Source organism: Salvia hispanica, chromosome 6, assembly GCF_029641045.1.
Source record: "Salvia hispanica isolate PSC_SH4W2 chromosome 6, Shi_PSC_v1, whole genome shotgun sequence".
NCBI classification, from domain to species: Eukaryota; Viridiplantae; Streptophyta; class Magnoliopsida; order Lamiales; family Lamiaceae; genus Salvia; species Salvia hispanica.
The window spans coordinates 13,730,247-13,747,254 of record NC_142697.1 but is presented as its reverse complement, the minus strand read 5'-3'; the positions used below and the strand labels follow the sequence as shown (position 1 = coordinate 13,747,254).

General features: G+C 36.1%; 3 protein-coding genes across 4 annotated transcripts; 2 read left to right on the top strand and 1 right to left on the bottom strand.

Moving 5' to 3' along the window:
• Positions 1-2,295: 2,295 nt before the first annotated feature.
• LOC125208193 (carboxylesterase 1-like) lies at positions 2,296-3,476 on the top strand. The gene has a single exon (XM_048107776.2). The coding sequence runs from the start codon at positions 2,331-2,333 to the stop codon at positions 3,288-3,290; it is 960 nt and encodes a 319-aa protein (XP_047963733.1). The 5' UTR covers positions 2,296-2,330; the 3' UTR covers positions 3,291-3,476.
• A 4,856-nt stretch (positions 3,477-8,332) lies between these two features.
• On the top strand, positions 8,333-10,875 carry LOC125205674 (RING/U-box superfamily protein). The gene is made up of 7 exons (XM_048104737.2): positions 8,333-8,516; positions 9,186-9,280; positions 9,681-9,760; positions 9,835-9,890; positions 9,967-10,079; positions 10,330-10,388; positions 10,452-10,875. Exons 1-7 carry the CDS (start codon positions 8,402-8,404, stop codon positions 10,732-10,734), a joined length of 801 nt encoding a protein of 266 aa, XP_047960694.1. The 5' UTR covers positions 8,333-8,401; the 3' UTR covers positions 10,735-10,875.
• Positions 10,876-10,916: 41 nt separating this feature from the next.
• On the bottom strand, positions 10,917-14,708 carry LOC125205673 (Eukaryotic aspartyl protease family protein). 2 transcript variants are annotated; one of them, XM_048104735.2, is made up of 11 exons: positions 14,591-14,708; positions 14,129-14,371; positions 13,324-13,459; positions 12,891-13,126; positions 12,529-12,759; positions 12,306-12,441; positions 12,152-12,225; positions 11,966-12,065; positions 11,831-11,888; positions 11,535-11,606; positions 10,917-11,445 (listed from the first exon to the last, which is right to left on the bottom strand). In XM_048104735.2, the coding sequence occupies exons 2-11, from the start codon at positions 14,242-14,244 to the stop codon at positions 11,186-11,188; spliced, it is 1,419 nt and encodes a 472-aa protein (XP_047960692.1). In that variant the 5' UTR covers positions 14,245-14,371; positions 14,591-14,708; the 3' UTR covers positions 10,917-11,185. The 2 variants fall into 2 exon arrangements, with proteins under 2 accessions (XP_047960692.1, XP_047960691.1); XM_048104734.2 differs by lacking the exon at positions 14,591-14,708 and having other exon boundaries at positions 14,129-14,584.
• Positions 14,709-17,008: the final 2,300 nt, after the last annotated feature.

Here is a 17,008-nt window from a genome sequence, read left to right as displayed (position 1 = left end):
ATTTTTTAATCAAACTGGTAAAGTAATCAGAATCCCGAAAACAAGAAAAGCTAGTACAACTTTCAAGGACTCTAAATCCTAACTTTTCTTAGGTATTCTTTTTTCCAATTTTAGGATTCTTACATTTTTAATGCAATATATTATTATTATTATTAATTATTATTAATTACAATGTTTTAAAAATATATTATTATTATTATTATTATTAATTACAATATTTTAGGATTCTTACATATTTAATGCAATATATTATTATTATTATTATTATTATTATTATTATTATTATTATTATTATTATTATTATTATTATTATTATTATTATTATTATTATTATTATTAATTACTCCCTTCGTCCCACTTTAGGAGTCTGTGTTGAGTTCGGCACGGGTATTAAGAAATATAAAGAAAAGTTGGTGAAAAAAGATAGTGGAATGTGAGTCCTACTTTTATATATTAGTTTTATAATAAAATGTGAGTGGAAAAAGGTGAGTGGAATGTGGGGCCTATTACCAATTATGGAATATTCCAACCGAGACTCCTAAAGTGGACACCCAAAAGTAGTAAACCGGGACTCCTAAAGTGGAACGGAGGGAGTATAATGTTTTAAAAATAATAATTAACAATTTATTAAATAATTAAAATATAATCATATAATATAAATTATATAATAACAAATACTAATTATTATTTTATAAATTAATAATTAATCAATAAAATTGTAGTGAAATTTTAAATTATAAAATTTATTTAATTATAATATTCGTAAATATAATAATAATAATATTAATTATTATAATCATTTATGATTATAATACTCCATGAAACTATAATTATAATTGTATTATTATATATTGTGATGGATGATCCGTATTTAAACTACTCATCGAAATAATAAATATAATAATATAATTATTATCATTTGGAATTAATAATTTATTAAAATTTTATTATTATACTTCTTTATACATAAAATAATAATAAGTATATTTCTAGTTTGGTGTTTAAATCAAATATAAAATATATAATTATAATAATTTCCAAACACCATAAAATTAAGTTATTGGGAATCATATTCTCGGGATTCAGTTTCTCAGGAATCATTTTTCTTGCCAACTTTACTTTCCCGCCAGCCAAACATGGTCTAAATTCCAAATGCTTAAAAATTAGAAATTGCAGGCTGGGTCCGGTCCGTGCACCCGCAACGCCAGGACGAGCCGCAACCGGGCATGGCCCCAGCATCAACAATGGCGGGACGTGACTCAACCAGGCGCAGCCCCGGGCCTCTCCTCTATCCCCAGGCGCGGCTTAGGTTGCGTCTACCTCCCATCCAACGCACCAGGCTGCGGGTCTGGACCCAGGTGCGGTCCAGCCCGCAGCGTTATTGATGCTCTTACGTATAAATAAAAGGTTTCTTTGCTAAAAATGTACACTATTAAAATTATAGAAATATGTTGTAGCTGACACAACTAAGAAATACGTCCTTCGTCCCTCAAAAAATGTCACACTTTTCTTTTTAGTTTGTCTCACAAAAGATGTCACATTTTCCTTTTTGGAAAAAGTTATCTCTCACATGAATATAAAAATTATATTTTCTCTTTTCATTTAACACACAAAATAAAACCTCCTAAAATCCTGTGTCGTTCCGTAAGGGTGTCAGTTGACATAGTACTCTTTAACTTTTAATACTAATATTTCATTAGTTAAATTTTTGTTTTCTCTCCTCGTCTTCAAGAAGAGCGTATTCTTCAAGCAGGCAGCCATGACTTATTTCTCTGCCATACTATTAAATTTCAGCCCCTCCACATCATTTAGTTTCTTACACTTTAGTCTTCAACAATGTAAGATTGGTGAGGGCTGAAGGTAGTTTTCCAACATTTCAAAATTTTAGAAGTAGAAAATTATTTCTTGGGTGTCTGCCACTGTGTACCACCTGAAAGAATTGTAAGTAACAAACCTTTTTTCATTCCTATCTATTGCAAATCTTGTGCTCTCATGAATGACTTGGTTACCTAATTTATTGACTCTTTAAGCATCTCATACGTATTAGGTGTTAGCTATCCTCAGACTTGGACCAATTATCTGATTCAACTTGAATGCCTTTTGAATTTCTGACTTCTACCGTTTATTAAGTATTTAGAAATTTCAAAATTGTTTGGTTATCAGTTATGACCGGTGGGGGTAAAAATTCGGCATTAGAATGGTAAGCGAAATTATAAGGTTATTATATTAACCTAATTAATTGCACAAAACGGCTGTGCACGATGATTCACATGTATATATATATCTCTCATCTCTCGACTAGAATAGAGTGAGGTTAAGGCAAAGTAACAATGTCAGAAACGCAAGCCATTTCCGATCCCTACGCCGGTCTGGGCCTAATAAAAAACTCCGACGGTTCCTTCACACGCATCGCCGCCGTATTTGATTCCACGGCGGCCTGCCCCGATCCACCTATCTCAACTCCCGTCCTCACCAAGGACGTCCCTATCAACCCACACCACAACACATGGGCCCGCCTCTATCTCCCCCGATCCCAACTCCAATCCTCCACCAAGCTTCCACTCATACTCTTCTTCCACGGCGGAGGCTTCGTCGTGGCCAGCGCAGCCTCAACCGTCTTCCAGAGCCTCTGCTCCGAGATCGCCCTCCACCTCGACGTGCTGATGGTGTCGGTCGAGTACCGTAATGCGCCAGAGCACCGCCTGCCCGCCGCCTACGAAGACTGCATGGAGGCCCTGCAGTGGGTCAAATCCGGCGACGAGTGGCTGACCGACCACACCGACTTCTCCAACTGCTACATCATGGGCGACAGCGCGGGCGGTAACATAGCGCTGCACGTGGGACTGCAGGTGTCGCGGCGCGTGGAGGAGGTGGCGCCGTTGAGGATCCGAGGGCTGATCCTGCACCAGCCGTTCTTTGGCGGGGTGGAGCGGACGGCGTCGGAGATCCGGCTGGCGGAGAATGAGATTCTCCCGTTATATATGACTGATATATTCTGGGATCTGGCGCTGCCGATTGGGGCTAATCGTGACCACGAATTCTCCAATCCTTTTAAGGGATTAATGGAGGTGGATAAGATTGTGAGTGAGGGGTGGAGGATTTTGGTGACTGGCTATGAAGGTGATCCCTTGATTGATCGCCAAAGGGAGTTGGCGAAATTGTTGAGAGAGAAAGGTGTGGTGGTTGTGGAAGATTTTAGAGAGGGAGGGTTTCATGGGATAGAGTTCTTTGATCAATCCTTTGCTCGTGTCTTGTATCCTGTTCTGAACAATTTCATTCTTCATTTTTGAACTTTTCTACATTTATTTTGTTCTATTTACTCTAGTTTTATAATAATACAGTATTATATATACTATTTGTACTGAATACTCCCTCCGTCCCGGATAATTTGTCCCACTTTGACCGGGCACGGGTTTCAAGAAATGTAATGAAAAGTGAGTTGAAAAAGTTAGTGGAATGTCAATCCTACTTTTATATATTAGTTTTATAATAAAATGTGAGTATGAATGAGTTAGTGGAATATGAAATCCACTGCCAAAAATGATAAAAAGTAAAATGAGTCAAATTATCTGGGACGGAGGGAGTATGATGTATTATTTCACTCTTTTCAATTCTGTCTACTTTACACTGAATTAACCTCATAATGAATATTGGTGTTCATCAAAGGCAGTTTGAAATGAAGAAACTTGTTTATGAAGTATTCTTATATTGCTTTGATTTACTTTGTGTAGTACTACTATAATACGCTCCCTCCCTACTAACCGGGGATGGTATATGTTTTAAATGCGTTATTGGTAAAGTACAAGAGAAAAAGAAAAAATATTAATTGAAATAGTATTGTGGATGGGTCAAATAAATGATCAAATAAAATGAGAGAAAAGGTTTCCATAAAATAGATATGAACTATTTTTATGAGACGGACGAGAAATGAAATTCAACCTATTTATGTCGAAAGGAGGGAGTAATAAACCATTAAATAGCATATTTTTTAGAATATAATTATTTTATTTGCTACATACACTCTCACACGTACGTACTAGAAGGAAAACATCATCCAATTAAGTTGCACGTTGTCAAAATTTTGATTTTCTGTTAGACTGTTACCTTTTTTTATAGAGTGAACTATATAATGATACATGATCTTTCACTTTCGCACGTAAATAGTACCTGATTTTTATTTTATATCATTTTCGGTACATTGTGACAAAAATAACCTTAGGTACCAGACATGTGATTTTTTGGTTATGGGGGATATTTTTGGAAATTTTAATTAAATAGTACCAAGCTTGTTATTTTTTTTTCTTCCTTTCTTATTTCTTTTTTTCTTCTTTAGTTTCCTCTTCTTTCTTTTTTTTCTTCATTTTCTTCTTTCTTTTAGTATTTTATCTTCTTTTCTTTTTTCTCTTTAGTTTATATTTCCTCTTTTTTCTTTTCTCTTCTTTTTCTTCTTTCTTTTTAGGGATTTATACATACATCTAATAGCATTCATAACATAAATCAAGAAAAAAAAACCTAATTAAATCAATTATTTAAAGTACTTAAATCAATTGAATATTTTTTATTAAATTATTTTACACTCATTTTAGGGTTGAAACACCTAACTAAAAATATTCAGCTCTTTGTATCATTATGAATACAAGTCACAATTTAAATTTTTATTAAAACTATATTAATTAGTTACTAATTTAATATACAATAATTATTAATTTATAACATTAAAATAAAAATATTAATATTGATTAATAATAATAGTATAAAGAGGGAGGAGAATGAGATAAAATATTATAATATCACTTTTAGTACTAGTTTTGTGTATATCCAAAATATCCTCTATGACGCAAATGGGAAAATGCATTTGTTTAGAGGGCATTTTGGGGTTAAAATTGTATCAGGTACCAAAAATGTGATTTATAAGTATCAAAAACGGTATAAAATAAAGATCATGTACCATTTATTTGCGAAAGTGAAAGATCATGTATCATTTATGTATTTCATTCTATTATTTAAGATAAAAACAAATATACATAATGAATAGGACTAAATAAATTTGTTGAGGAAATGTACAAGATTATTTTTGTACTTTAGTCTTGAACAAAATTTTAAAACTACGTAATCTGTCATTTAAATTTTCAAAAATAGTACTCTGTCGTTCTATAGTAATATAGTCATTTTTTCATTTTAGGCATTCTATAGTTGTAGAGTCAATTTTTTTTAATAGTAGAAAATAACACATTTTCTCACTTTTACTTTTCTCTTTCTCTTAAGGCACTCACAATGGTGGCCGATCGCAAGGACTGAGCGATCGGCCACCCCACCGCCTCCGATCGGCTCCCATTGTGGAAAGGGAGCCGATCGCCACTCACCAATGCCTCTGCCCCAGGCCGATCATACGCCAAGGCCGATATTCAATTAAAAATAATAATTTATTAAATTTTTTCTCCTATTATAAATACCTTGCAATCCCATTATTTAGACATTAACAGTAAAATAAAAGAAAATAGTACTAATGTGGAAATGAGATAGGAGATCCAGATTTAAAACTTCTATTATGAGTGCCTTTAATTATTCTCTCTACTTTTTCCTATATCCTACTTTATTATATTTTTATTTAATATATTACTCATTTTTTTAATATTTGTGATGAGAAAGAATTTTCACCGTTACTATGGCATGGAGGAGGGAGATCTAATTTGTGTCTTCTTCGCGATTTTAGTGGCGATTGTTGTCCTAATTATTGTGTTGTTTTTATTGTCTCGATGTAATTGGATATCAACCCATCGCATTCAAAATCTATATCCACATTTCAGACTTGAAATAGGGCCCAATTTCCAACTCGTAAACCACTCCGCATAAAATACTTGGTGAAAATCGAGTCCTCTGAAAATTCCCAATTTTCCGAAAATTTCAAATTGTTTTTGCAAATGTAACAACGGTCGCAAAGAGCAGCTGCTGCAACTATGCAGACATCTCTCCGTCTCCTCTCCGATCCCCATTTTCTCCATCACTCCGTCAAAATCCACTCTAATCTGAATTATCCAGTCCATCACAATCGCATTTTTGCCGCGCGGAAAACCGCAATTGTATGCGCTGCAAACAGGAGAAACAGATATGGCATGATCTCGAAATCCGGCAAGCTAATGCTGGAATCGGCCTACATCATCGCGTCGCATCTCCGGATTCTGCCGGAGCCCGTCGATTCAATTCTGAGGGAATTCGGAGCGGGAAACGGAGGGCGGAACGGGTTCTGGAGCGGCTTCGGACGGGGCGGGTCTGACGGTTGGAGAAGGAGGAGGAAGACGAGATTGGGATTGGTGGGCATTTTGGTAATTCTCGGGGCGGTGGGACTGTGGTGGATTGTAGGCAAGGAATTGGCACTGGATTCTGATGCCTTCTTTGGGGGTTTAGGGTTAGTGCTTTTTGGGCTTTCCGTGGAAGGGTGGAGAAGAGGGGCTAGGGATTGGATTCTTGGGTTTTGCTGCTGTGCTGTTTTGGTGGGTTTGGTCTCCACCAAGGCCGATTTTCCTGTGTGGTTGAAGAATTTTGGGAGCTTGAAGAAGGTCCCCAAAAGAAGAAAAGGAAGAGTATTTTGAGGGATTTATTGATAATTGAGATGAGTTTTGGTCCATGTGCAAATGCTGTGTCTTCTTTTGAGATTTCTTGAATGTAGTTGTGTTATGCTGTTCATGCTTCAAGTTTTGGAGGTCTATAGTGATTATACAAGTTTGATGGTTAGAAATGGTTGATGATTTCTTTGAATTGATATTGTGTCCAAACACTAGTATTCTTTAAAGCTAAATGGAGTACTTCTAAATGAATTTCACAAGTATTTTCTTATGGTAAACATTGCAGTGATTTACTAAAGGCGCAATTTATCAGTTTTAGCACATTTTATTTCACCAATGGTATATGTGTAGCAATCTTTGTTTACTATTTCTGGGTCAAAGAAACTGAGGGTGAAGCAATATAGGGAGGGTCTGCCCCAATCTGTAGCAGTACGCAAGAAGAAAGATAAGAGTTTTTGGGACTGCTTATGCGAATTTAGCTATATTTGGTGTCGACATGTCTATTTGATTTCTTAAAAGTTTTGGTGAAATCTGGGAAGTATTTTCTTGATTGATAAGTTTGTAAGTGTTTTCATCAGAATCAGAATGCTGGAAGATGGCATATGAGTTTCATGCATCTAATTAGATTATTGGGCGAAAATATAATGTCAAAGATGTACTATAAGAATGTGTAGTATATTGTCTTGCAGAAAGCATGAGTACACTATTTTATGCAGTTGTATGTTTATTTCACAGCTGATCTAATACCACAAAAGTAGAAGCCAACTTCAATCCAATCTCATACATGAACACGACTAAAGGATATAGTAATATGCCCAATTACATAAGGAAAACGTGAAACTCTGTTGCCCCGCAATTAGTAGATAACAGATACAGTATGCTAGTATAATTATTAATCAGAGTTTAAAAAAATAATAATTAAAACTTAGGGACGGACGAAGGCGACTGGCTTTATGTGGAAACGTGTTGTATCTGTTCGATCTCACCCTTGTTTGATTCCAAACCAGTATGTCGTTACGTGCACACACGAAAAGTAATTTTTCTTGCCATATGAGCTGCTCCAATTACTTGAGTTGACATTGGCTCCGCGCAAGTGCATTATGCATGTATATGAGCTGCTTCTTTCTTAGTTTCGAGGTTGGTAAGATTATATATTCCTGAAAGAAGCGCGAGCACCATCCTCTCTGATATGGCTGTACACCTTCACACACACAGTCGAGATTGATCCGAATATCCGATTGTAGTCTCAGCTTCAACATGAGCAATGCCTTGATAATTATGTATTCTGGTGGAAAGCTCGCTTGTGATTAGCACGGAGCCTCTGGATGAGGTTCTGGGGAAAGACACTCTTGAAAGGATGTTGCTGTTCAGTTCACATGCAAAGAGGTCTTGAGGAGTGAAGAAACGAATACTGTACAAGGAAAATAGATTGATTTTATTTTTAATAAAATAAGACTATCGTTTTCGAGCATTTTGGTTTGGACGGAAACATAGTTATAAAAAATTGTACTCTCCGTCCTAAGGAAGATGACCCCTTTCTTGGACGGCACGAGATTTTATGCAACTTTATTTTATTTATGTGTTAAATGAAGAGAGTAAAGTAAGAGGGGAGATAAAGTAGAGATAAAAGAGTTTCCATTTTAAGTAATAAGTCATGTTGGGACAAACTAAAAAGGAAAGTGGATCATCTTTAATGGGACGGAGGAAGTATATTCAAATCAAATTTCAAATTTATGAAATTAAGAATTAATCTACTAATGTAATTAGTGAGCCACATCGATTCATTCGTATTGAAATAAACCATTGGCGACTGCTTCCCTCTCACTCAGTGATGTGAGATGGCTGAAGAAGAAAGATTGACTGGTTCCTCTTCCGGCCCGAGCCCGAGCCCGGACCCGTGCCCTATTTGCCTTTCCCCAACAACTCAAGAATCCTATTTGGATCAGTGTTTCCGTAAGCCTCCCTGCTATTTGTTTTCCGCAATATTATTCCTCAACATATTCAATTTTGATTTTTCTTCTTGTTTTGAGCTTCCTCCACTCATTTTTTTTTTCACATTCTTGATGCGTGTTCTTTATTAGGTGTTGTCATGACCTATATTTCCTTTTTATATTCTCGAGTTTTATTCCCATTGTTGATTTGCAATTACTTTCAGATTGTTGCCCTCCGTCCGAGTAATATGAGCTGCTCGTCGCAGATTCGATATAATTGTTCTCTCTAATAGTAATTTTTAATTGGAGGAAGTGATGATTCGATTTTTGGGAAAGGAAAATAGAAAGAAGCCAACAAGGAGTTTGACGATGCAATAGTAGAAAATCTCAAGAGGAACTATTGAGTTTCTATATGGAGTGATAAATAAACTTAATTATGACATTTAGATGCTTCAGTACTTTTTGGTGAGATCATAAACATTTGACCTTTAACTCCTATGTTGATGAAAGAAATAGTTTTATGGGGTGAAATTCAGAAACTTTACAATCTCTCATAGTTCTTGAAAGACGCTGTCTGCTGTCTAAACCTTTAGCTTAAGCTGTCTTCATAAATATGCTGACTTTATCTACAATGAAGAAGATATACTGTGGTTTTCAATTATCCATTTATGTTTAAGCTAAACTGTTTCAGATAAATTTTGCTATCACTGCATAGTTAAATGGATCAATGTAGTTGCACGTGTGCAGTCTTGTACATCTTCAACAATGGCTTGTCCTTTGTGCAAGGTAAGCTTTATATTTGGTTTCCATATACTACTGTTTTAGCATTAGATAGTGGTATTAGTTGATCAAGGATATTAATTAAATTCTATATATGTTTTCTGATGTGATTGTCTTTTAAAATCATGTGAAAGTTTCTGTAACAAATTTCATCACACTTGATACTTTGTGTTCACTTCTATGGAACTGAAATCCTAGTTCATGCAACAACCTTTTTAGCAAATCTTAATCGGGATAGCAAGGTAAAACTACTGATGCAGTATGGTTAAACAATAGTTTTTCTTTCCAGTCTGTCGACACATTTTTGTCTACGTCATGGCAATTTATAGCTACTGTATTCCTCTTTGGGTCTGTTTTTTTTTTTTTTGTTAACCTTATAACTATATTCCTTTTTATGTTGCTTCAGAGAGAGAATTTCTCCATTATTTGTGGATATGATGGAATTTCTTATCAACGGCATTATGTTGGCAAGAGTTTGGAAAATAGGTATGGTGAAATTGGTTTAGTTTGAGGCTATATGTATGGGATCTGCAAATTAATTGTTTATTCTGGTTTCACAGTGAATTCTTTTCAGAAGCTCACAGATATAGGCTGAAATGCTACTACACCGACTCAGGTATTTTTTTTAATTCATTGCTCTATTGAATCTGGTAAATTAGCCATCGAGAACGAACCCGGGTTATGTGATGCAGGTGATATTGCTGAAAAATTAAAGGTTTCACTTTACTGGAAGTTACGTAAGTATCTACGGCAAAATCATTTCCTGGCTGACTGGTTGAGAAGGGAAATTCAGGCTGTAATGCAGGTATTCATTCTTATATCCTCCATATCTTCTCTTGATAACTGAATTGAGTATAACTCTCCACTGTAATTGATTTGCGTAGTTTGAATTTAAATTTATAGGAGCTTAATTGATGAATTAATAAACAAAATAAATATTGTAGACTGTTTGGAACTGAAAAAGAACATGGATATATGCTTCTTAGTTAGTTTTTAGGTTCCCTAGTTACTGCTGCTGTTCTCTGTTCCTTGAGAGAATACATCTCTGTATGCAGGAGGAGGATGCTGACATTATCATGTATCACGTACTTGGTGTCATCGACTCGTTAAGAAGGTATTGTACATCTTAATTTCTCAAGGTGTTTTGCAGGATGAATCCCATCCTTGAATGTTGCAGGGATTGGTCGAAAAAGACAAGCGTCTCAGCTGAAAAGGCTCGAGAAGAGTTTAGAGTAGCAGTTTCGGATGCGGTGAGGCCATTTTTGACAGGGAGAACAGCGAGATTTGTAGAAGAGTTAGAAGTGTTTGTAGCATCAGGGCTCAACATGGATGCTTTTGATCAAGTGTACATTAAGCATTTAGGCTGGGACGAGAGTGAGAAGAAGGAAACTCGTCAACCTACTACACCTGCTGTGCCCTACTTGTACATATTTGATGAAGATGAGGCTGAAGATAGATGACTCCTTTGTGCCCTTGTTAAAGGAGTTTTAACATTGGAGGAAATCACTTTGGTTATCAGTTACTACATGAAAGCAGATGTTTGGACCTTTCAGTCACATATATTGCCATGGTCCTAACATGAGGTCTACATATTTTGTGTATACTTTACCAAATTTTCTATAATAATAATAATAGTAACAAGTAATAACAAAACAAAATCATATTATTATAGTACAAGAATATTTGAATAGATACAATAGTGAAAGGAAAAAACAAAATGCTCTAAGAGCATCCCAGAATCCAACCCATTATACATGTGTAATTATTGAAGTCCAATCCCTTTTCTATGTACATAAATTAAAAAAGAACAAATAATTGACAAAATATGTCAAACTAATTAACCTGTGGTATATATTTGTCAACAGAATACTCAGAAAGGGACTGAAAAACCTTGTAGTTGGTTGGCATGTCTCATGTAGAAAGAATGCAGAATTGGTAGAAAAACAGCGAAGCGATGACCATCATAAGTCCGTTAGCGATGGAACTGAGTCGAGCAGCTCCATTTCCTATAGGCAGCCCTGCTGGCAGGGGTGGCTGTGTAGATGATGTAGAAGAACGATTTTTGCTGCCAGGCGTGGCCTCCGGGTTTAGAATGGAAGGTGCAGGAGCATCACTTGTTTTGTTGCCTTTGCCTACAGGTAGGGTGTTTGATTTACTACCAGTATCATAGCCTGTGATCACCAGTCGAAAATGCTTATCAAATCGAGCTCATGGCCGTTCAAATATATGCAGTGTTGCAAGAATGATAAACCAAACTTACAGTTCGATTCCGACCACCCCAAGACCATCTCCTCGCGATCAAAGACTATGTTGTAGCCGGTCATGAAATTTTCTGGGAGATTTGGAAAATATTATAGAGTTCGTCAGCACAATTGAGGCAGTGTTAATGCGAAGAAAAGGACAACACTTCTATATAGATGACTAATAGGTTCAAGAGATAAAAAAAATATTTAAAACGCGCAAATTCTTAGTTTAACGTGAAGAGCTAAATGCAAATCAGCAACACAGACTCACAGTTAAAAGACAAAAGCAAGTAAATGATTCTGATATACTTACGTCCAATGATGTTAATATCCTCACTTTTGACAATAGCCAAACAAAATGCATATCCACCCTGGAAATGAGTTGAGTTTTTAGCATTTTTCACAGAAAATTCCATAAAATTAATCTGATGTAATGTAGATTTCTCACTTGTCGTGGAATCACAACAGTTGGCATATTGACATAAAATAAGGCTCCGCCCTTAAACGTCATGTTCAAGTCCGGAGCATAGTAGCTATCTTGAGTAGCACTGCAGGCAATGGAAATAATGAGGCAAGGGACGACCAAAAATCAAACGTAGAGTAGCCCAAGAGGTTGTCGACTAAATCAACTGACCTGAGTGAATAGCAGTGGTCAAAGATAAGCTTCCTCTCCGGTTGGTAACGTGGCTCAGTTACTTGAGAATCAAACTGCAAAGGAAGAGACTATTTCAAGACTTGCTCAAAAAAAGGATTGATCGAAATATGGTAGTATCATATATATAACTTACACCCTCTGCAATAACAGAATAAGCTGGATCGTTCAAGTATGTAAAGGAGGTGCCAGAGTCGAAGATTGCTGAGAAGTCGATCTTGGTGGAATTTCCTCCCACAACAAGATTTGTCACGGTCACATTATAGCTAGGACTGCAGAAATCGAATGCGAGATCAAGCTTAGGAGCTGAAACTAGGATAAATCAATGCACGTTTGCAGAAACAAATTCGGCTGCTCACTGTGATGATTCATCAACATTGATAGGAGTTGTTTTTTGATCGGGGGTTCCTTTGTCGCCAAAAGAAATTCTTCCAACTCCATCACGCCCTCCAAAGCACATCGAGAAAGAATTTGCTGCGAGCCCCATGTTGGCTAAGATGCTAGGGACCGATATATTGTCCAAACCTAGTCCGAATAGACCATTGATAGCAGCACCATCAAGAAAATCACCGGTTTGGATTATTCCACATCTGTAACAAGGACACATGCTAAAGCTTTAATACAAAATAACTGTGAAAAATTACAGTCTCAGTACACCAAAAAAGAGCATTTAAAATACAATGAAGTATGAGCAAGTGTAGTGAAAAACAGAAACACACACCCTAATGTAATTGGGGCGCTAACGGGTTTTTGAGGATTTTCATCCGTTCCCAAGTGCAAAATATCGTCTACTAAGATCCCTGTACTTGAAGTATTACTGGAAAGATACACTTCTTGGTAAGCACAAGCATTGCGCCTCAAAGCACATCCTCGTCTCCGTCCACACATAGTGCTATTGCAGGGAATGGGTGAGCTAGTTGATGATACATTTGGGCTGTATATGTTGAGCTCCACACTCTGTATCCATTAAAATAAAGTAAAATCAATGACGAGCAGAGATGCGCATGCAAATCAAGAAGCGGGAAGAATTAGGCAATAATGCTGATGTAGGTAAGGGTTGCCCAGTTAAATAGTATGATCCCAACTTCTCTGGAAGTAGGTTTTGAATATGATAATGTTGAAGTGGATATTTCTGAATACTTGGAATAACATACCTTCCCTGAAGTCGAGTTCAAGCTACGTACACAATCCGTGCAGTCGCATGGTAACCAAAATAGGTCACTCCCCGTGTCGAGTGCCACGAGAAATGACACGGCTGGGGTACCCACAGAAACAAGTGAATAGTGCAAACTGCAAATACATATAGAGACACCAAAAATCGTTAAAACATGGAAAATAAGAAAAAAGCAACAAAGCACCTGATTTTATCACTACAGCTCTATCATTATAATTCTGTAAAAATGAAACTAAGAATTGAAAAATATGAACTCTGTAGAAAAAAAGAGGCAGTTGAACAACTTGAACCATACATCGTTTACTCTCCTAAATATTTATATGAAAGATATCATAGTTAGTTGCATCAGCAGTTTTCAAGATAAAGCTGTAGCTCACCTACTAAGCATTCAAACAATTAAAAAAAAAAAAGTGTTGGAACTTTCTGATTAAGCTCAGAATGCCTTGTGTCCCCTCATCACTACATTCTAGTATTAGTTTGATTGTTAAAATTCTAACTTAGCAAATTGAGCATGAAATTGGTAACCAAGTCATCAATACTGTAAATCTCCACAAAGAAAAGATGCTATTCTTACAACAGCTAATTTGTGAATCTAGTGAAAGTGAAGAGTGTGTCTAAACTAGACATTATCGGTCTCATTCTATTCGGTGCAATCCTTCAAAATCCTAACCACCTCTCATTTGAAGGGCAGATAGATAGTAGCAATAGCAATAGCATTAGCAAATCAAACAATTGCCCCTCAAAACAGATAGATCAAATTAGAGCAGCATATAAGAAGGGCATACAATCCGAGAGAGGAGAGGCGGTAAGTTTCGTTGCCGCCGAAGAAGGTGAGGAAGGGGGAGGAGGCGGGGGAGGTGGCGAGGCGGCGGGCTTTGAAGAGATGATCGCGGTGGGCCATGGCGGCGAAGTAGTCGAGGCTGTCCTTCTCCGGCAGGCCCCTGACGTCGAGGAAATCCTTGACGGTGTCGGAGTATCGGTGGTGGACATCGAAGCCGAAGAGGCCGTAGGCATCAGAGCCCCCAAAACTAATCCAACACACAAACAGAATCAGCAAAACATCCTTAAAAAACATAGCTACTGATTGAGCAATAATTAAAGGCTGGCCCAATCGGAGGGAAACAGAGAGTGGGTCAGCGGTGAAGAGAGAAAAGGAATCTGGAACATGTACTAGTAATTTGTACGGGAGGGAGATATATAGATTGATTGGAGATGAGAGGAGAGAGAGAGAGAGAGGCGTATTGTACCTTTGGGGGGAAAATGGTAAAAGTCAAATACAGAGTGTATTGTAGTTTGTAGAAGAGGAAGGCGGCCATCATCATCGAAAATCGACGGGGACACGACTCTGTCCAATTGTTAGTTTAAAAAACAGTTGGTTCAAATGTAGGCGTGTTTGTGGGGCCTATATTTTCTACTCGCACATCACAGCACAACACAATCACCGAGAAGCGAGAACCTTCCTTCCTTCCCACACCTGCCTTTTTACAGTTTACTCTACAGCGCTTTTTTTTCTTTCTTTACTGCTTTGTTTTTACACAGACAAATGCAAAGTCAGCGAGCGGACTTTTTCACCTTGGGAGTTGGCGCCACCTATTATTAAACAAACTGCAGTAAAAGACAAATTGTAGTAAAAGGTCAATTTGAAAAATAAAATAAAAGAATGTTTAAAAGAATAATAGTAGTAAGTGAGACTAGTAGGGGAGGGAATTCGAGTATCCATGAGTACCCGATCCGACAAAATCGGGTACTCAAACCAAAAATCATCAAAATGCATACCCAATACATATCCGATATGTTTTTCGCACACCCATATACGCGCCACGGGTATCCAAACCCGATAATTGAGTATCCAAATACCCGACTCTTTACATATATTAATAATTAATAAAAAAAATTAAGAATGAAAAATATACTCTATTAAAAAATTTTAAGCTAAAATTCTCTTTATTCATTGAAAATATTTTATTTTGTTTTCTACGCTAATTACTCCCTCCGTCCCACAAAGATTGTCCCATTTTTCCATTTCCGTCCGTCCCACAAAGTTTGTCCCATTTCACTTTTACCATTTTTGGTAGTGGACCTTATATTCCACCAACTCATTCCTACTCACATTTTATTATAAAACTAATACTTTAAAAGTAGGACTCACATCCCACCAACTTTTTCAACTCATTTTTCATTACATTTCTTAAAACTCGTGCCGGATCAAAGTGGGACTATCTTTGTGGGACGGAGGGAGTATGTCTTATATGAACTTAAAAATGTCAACTGTAGTGACTAACCGAGAGGCAACGACAGAGAGTATTTGTAGCATGTAGGCGGCAACATAATGAATACAGAGACTTAAAGAAAGAAAGAGAGGGAATGAAAGTAGAGTCACTTTAATTGAGAGTCGGATGATTGACTTTTTTATAACTATTAGAAAAAAATTAATCTAATTAATTACAAGTAAATAATTTATCCATACCTAACAACCCTAAATGGCTAAATCTATTTAAAAATTACACTAAACAATACATCGGGTATTCGGGTAATATCAATACCCGATTGGATTACCCAATACCCGACTTATCTTAAATTTCATTACCCGAACCCATACTCAATCCCATTTGATTGGATATTGTGTATCCAATACTCAACGAGTATCGGATCGGGAATGAGTATATCATGTACCCTATTAATACCCAGTATCCATATTCCCACCCCTAAGTAAGAGAATGAATGCCCTAGAATAAGTGTCATATGAGGCACTTATCTCATAATTTTTTTAATTTTTTTACTCTCTCGTTCTCGTCATTCCCTTCTCTGATTGAGAAAGATATATTTAACCATTTACTTACTAGAAAATTGATATGCTGAACGCTCCAGAATAAGAGTCAATTGAGAGCCCTCGTCTAAATATTTTAATTCTCATATCTTAGTACTTATTTTTAAAATGCACTAAATATAGAATTGTTATAATTATAATTTTTATGTTTAATATACATATACACCTATTTGACTATAAGAAAATATGTTTATAAAGCTTCATCTGTCTCTTAAAAAAAATTATTTTTATTTTATGCCATCTCTTATAAATAGAAATTTTCTATTTATAAAATGGATCTTACAATCCATTAACTTTATTCATACTATTTTTTCTCTTCTTCATTTATATTTTACTCATTTTTCTCCCATTCTCTCTTATTTGATTAATTGTGTAATAATCCGTATCATTTAAAAAAAAAAAATTCAAAGAAACAGAGAGTGTATATGTAGTAAGTATATGTATCCCATTTTGGCATCAAGTTCCATTGTTCAACTCTAGATTGATGGTAGTTGGAGAATAACACTTGAAAACTAAAGCACATGAAGTGAAAAGTCAACATTTGCTCCTAACTTTTCTATGGATTTCCAAGGCCGGTGTTACTCTTAAACGAAATTCATCATTCATTTCTATTATGGATTAATTGTTGATACTTTTTCCCATTTCATTTCACATGTGTGTGTCACGTCACGTGTAAATTCGTTCTCTTAAATCTTAATTAATTGACTACACTTATGACTTTCACACTTGTTTACGCGTTTCGGCTTGTAATTTGGAACCCTTTAATTGATTTTTCTAGATTTAGAAATGGGCCAGACATTTAACATTTTCATTTATTTATTCATTAAATTAACTTAAT

Bases quoted from the DNA above. Each gene is read 5' to 3' on its own strand.
- LOC125205674 (XM_048104737.2), top strand. From the start codon at position 8,402: ATGGCTGAAGAAGAAAGATTGACTGGTTCCTCTTCCGGCCCGAGCCCG. The intron at 9,281-9,680 runs GTAAGCTTTATA...ATGTTGCTTCAG, and splicing joins TGGCTTGTCCTTTGTGCAAG to AGAGAGAATTTCTCCATTAT. The intron at 9,761-9,834 runs GTATGGTGAAAT...CTGGTTTCACAG, and splicing joins GGCAAGAGTTTGGAAAATAG to TGAATTCTTTTCAGAAGCTC.
- LOC125208193 (XM_048107776.2), top strand. From the start codon at position 2,331: ATGTCAGAAACGCAAGCCATTTCCGATCCCTACGCCGGTCTGGGCCTA.
- LOC125205673 (XM_048104734.2), bottom strand. From the start codon at position 14,418: ATGTTTTTTAAGGATGTTTTGCTGATTCTGTTTGTGTGTTGGATTAGT. The intron at 12,442-12,528 runs GTGAGCAGCCGA...CGATTTCTGCAG, and splicing joins AATGTTGATGAATCATCACA to TCCTAGCTATAATGTGACCG. The intron at 11,607-11,830 runs GTAAGTATATCA...CAAATCTCCCAG, and splicing joins GGATATTAACATCATTGGAC to AAAATTTCATGACCGGCTAC.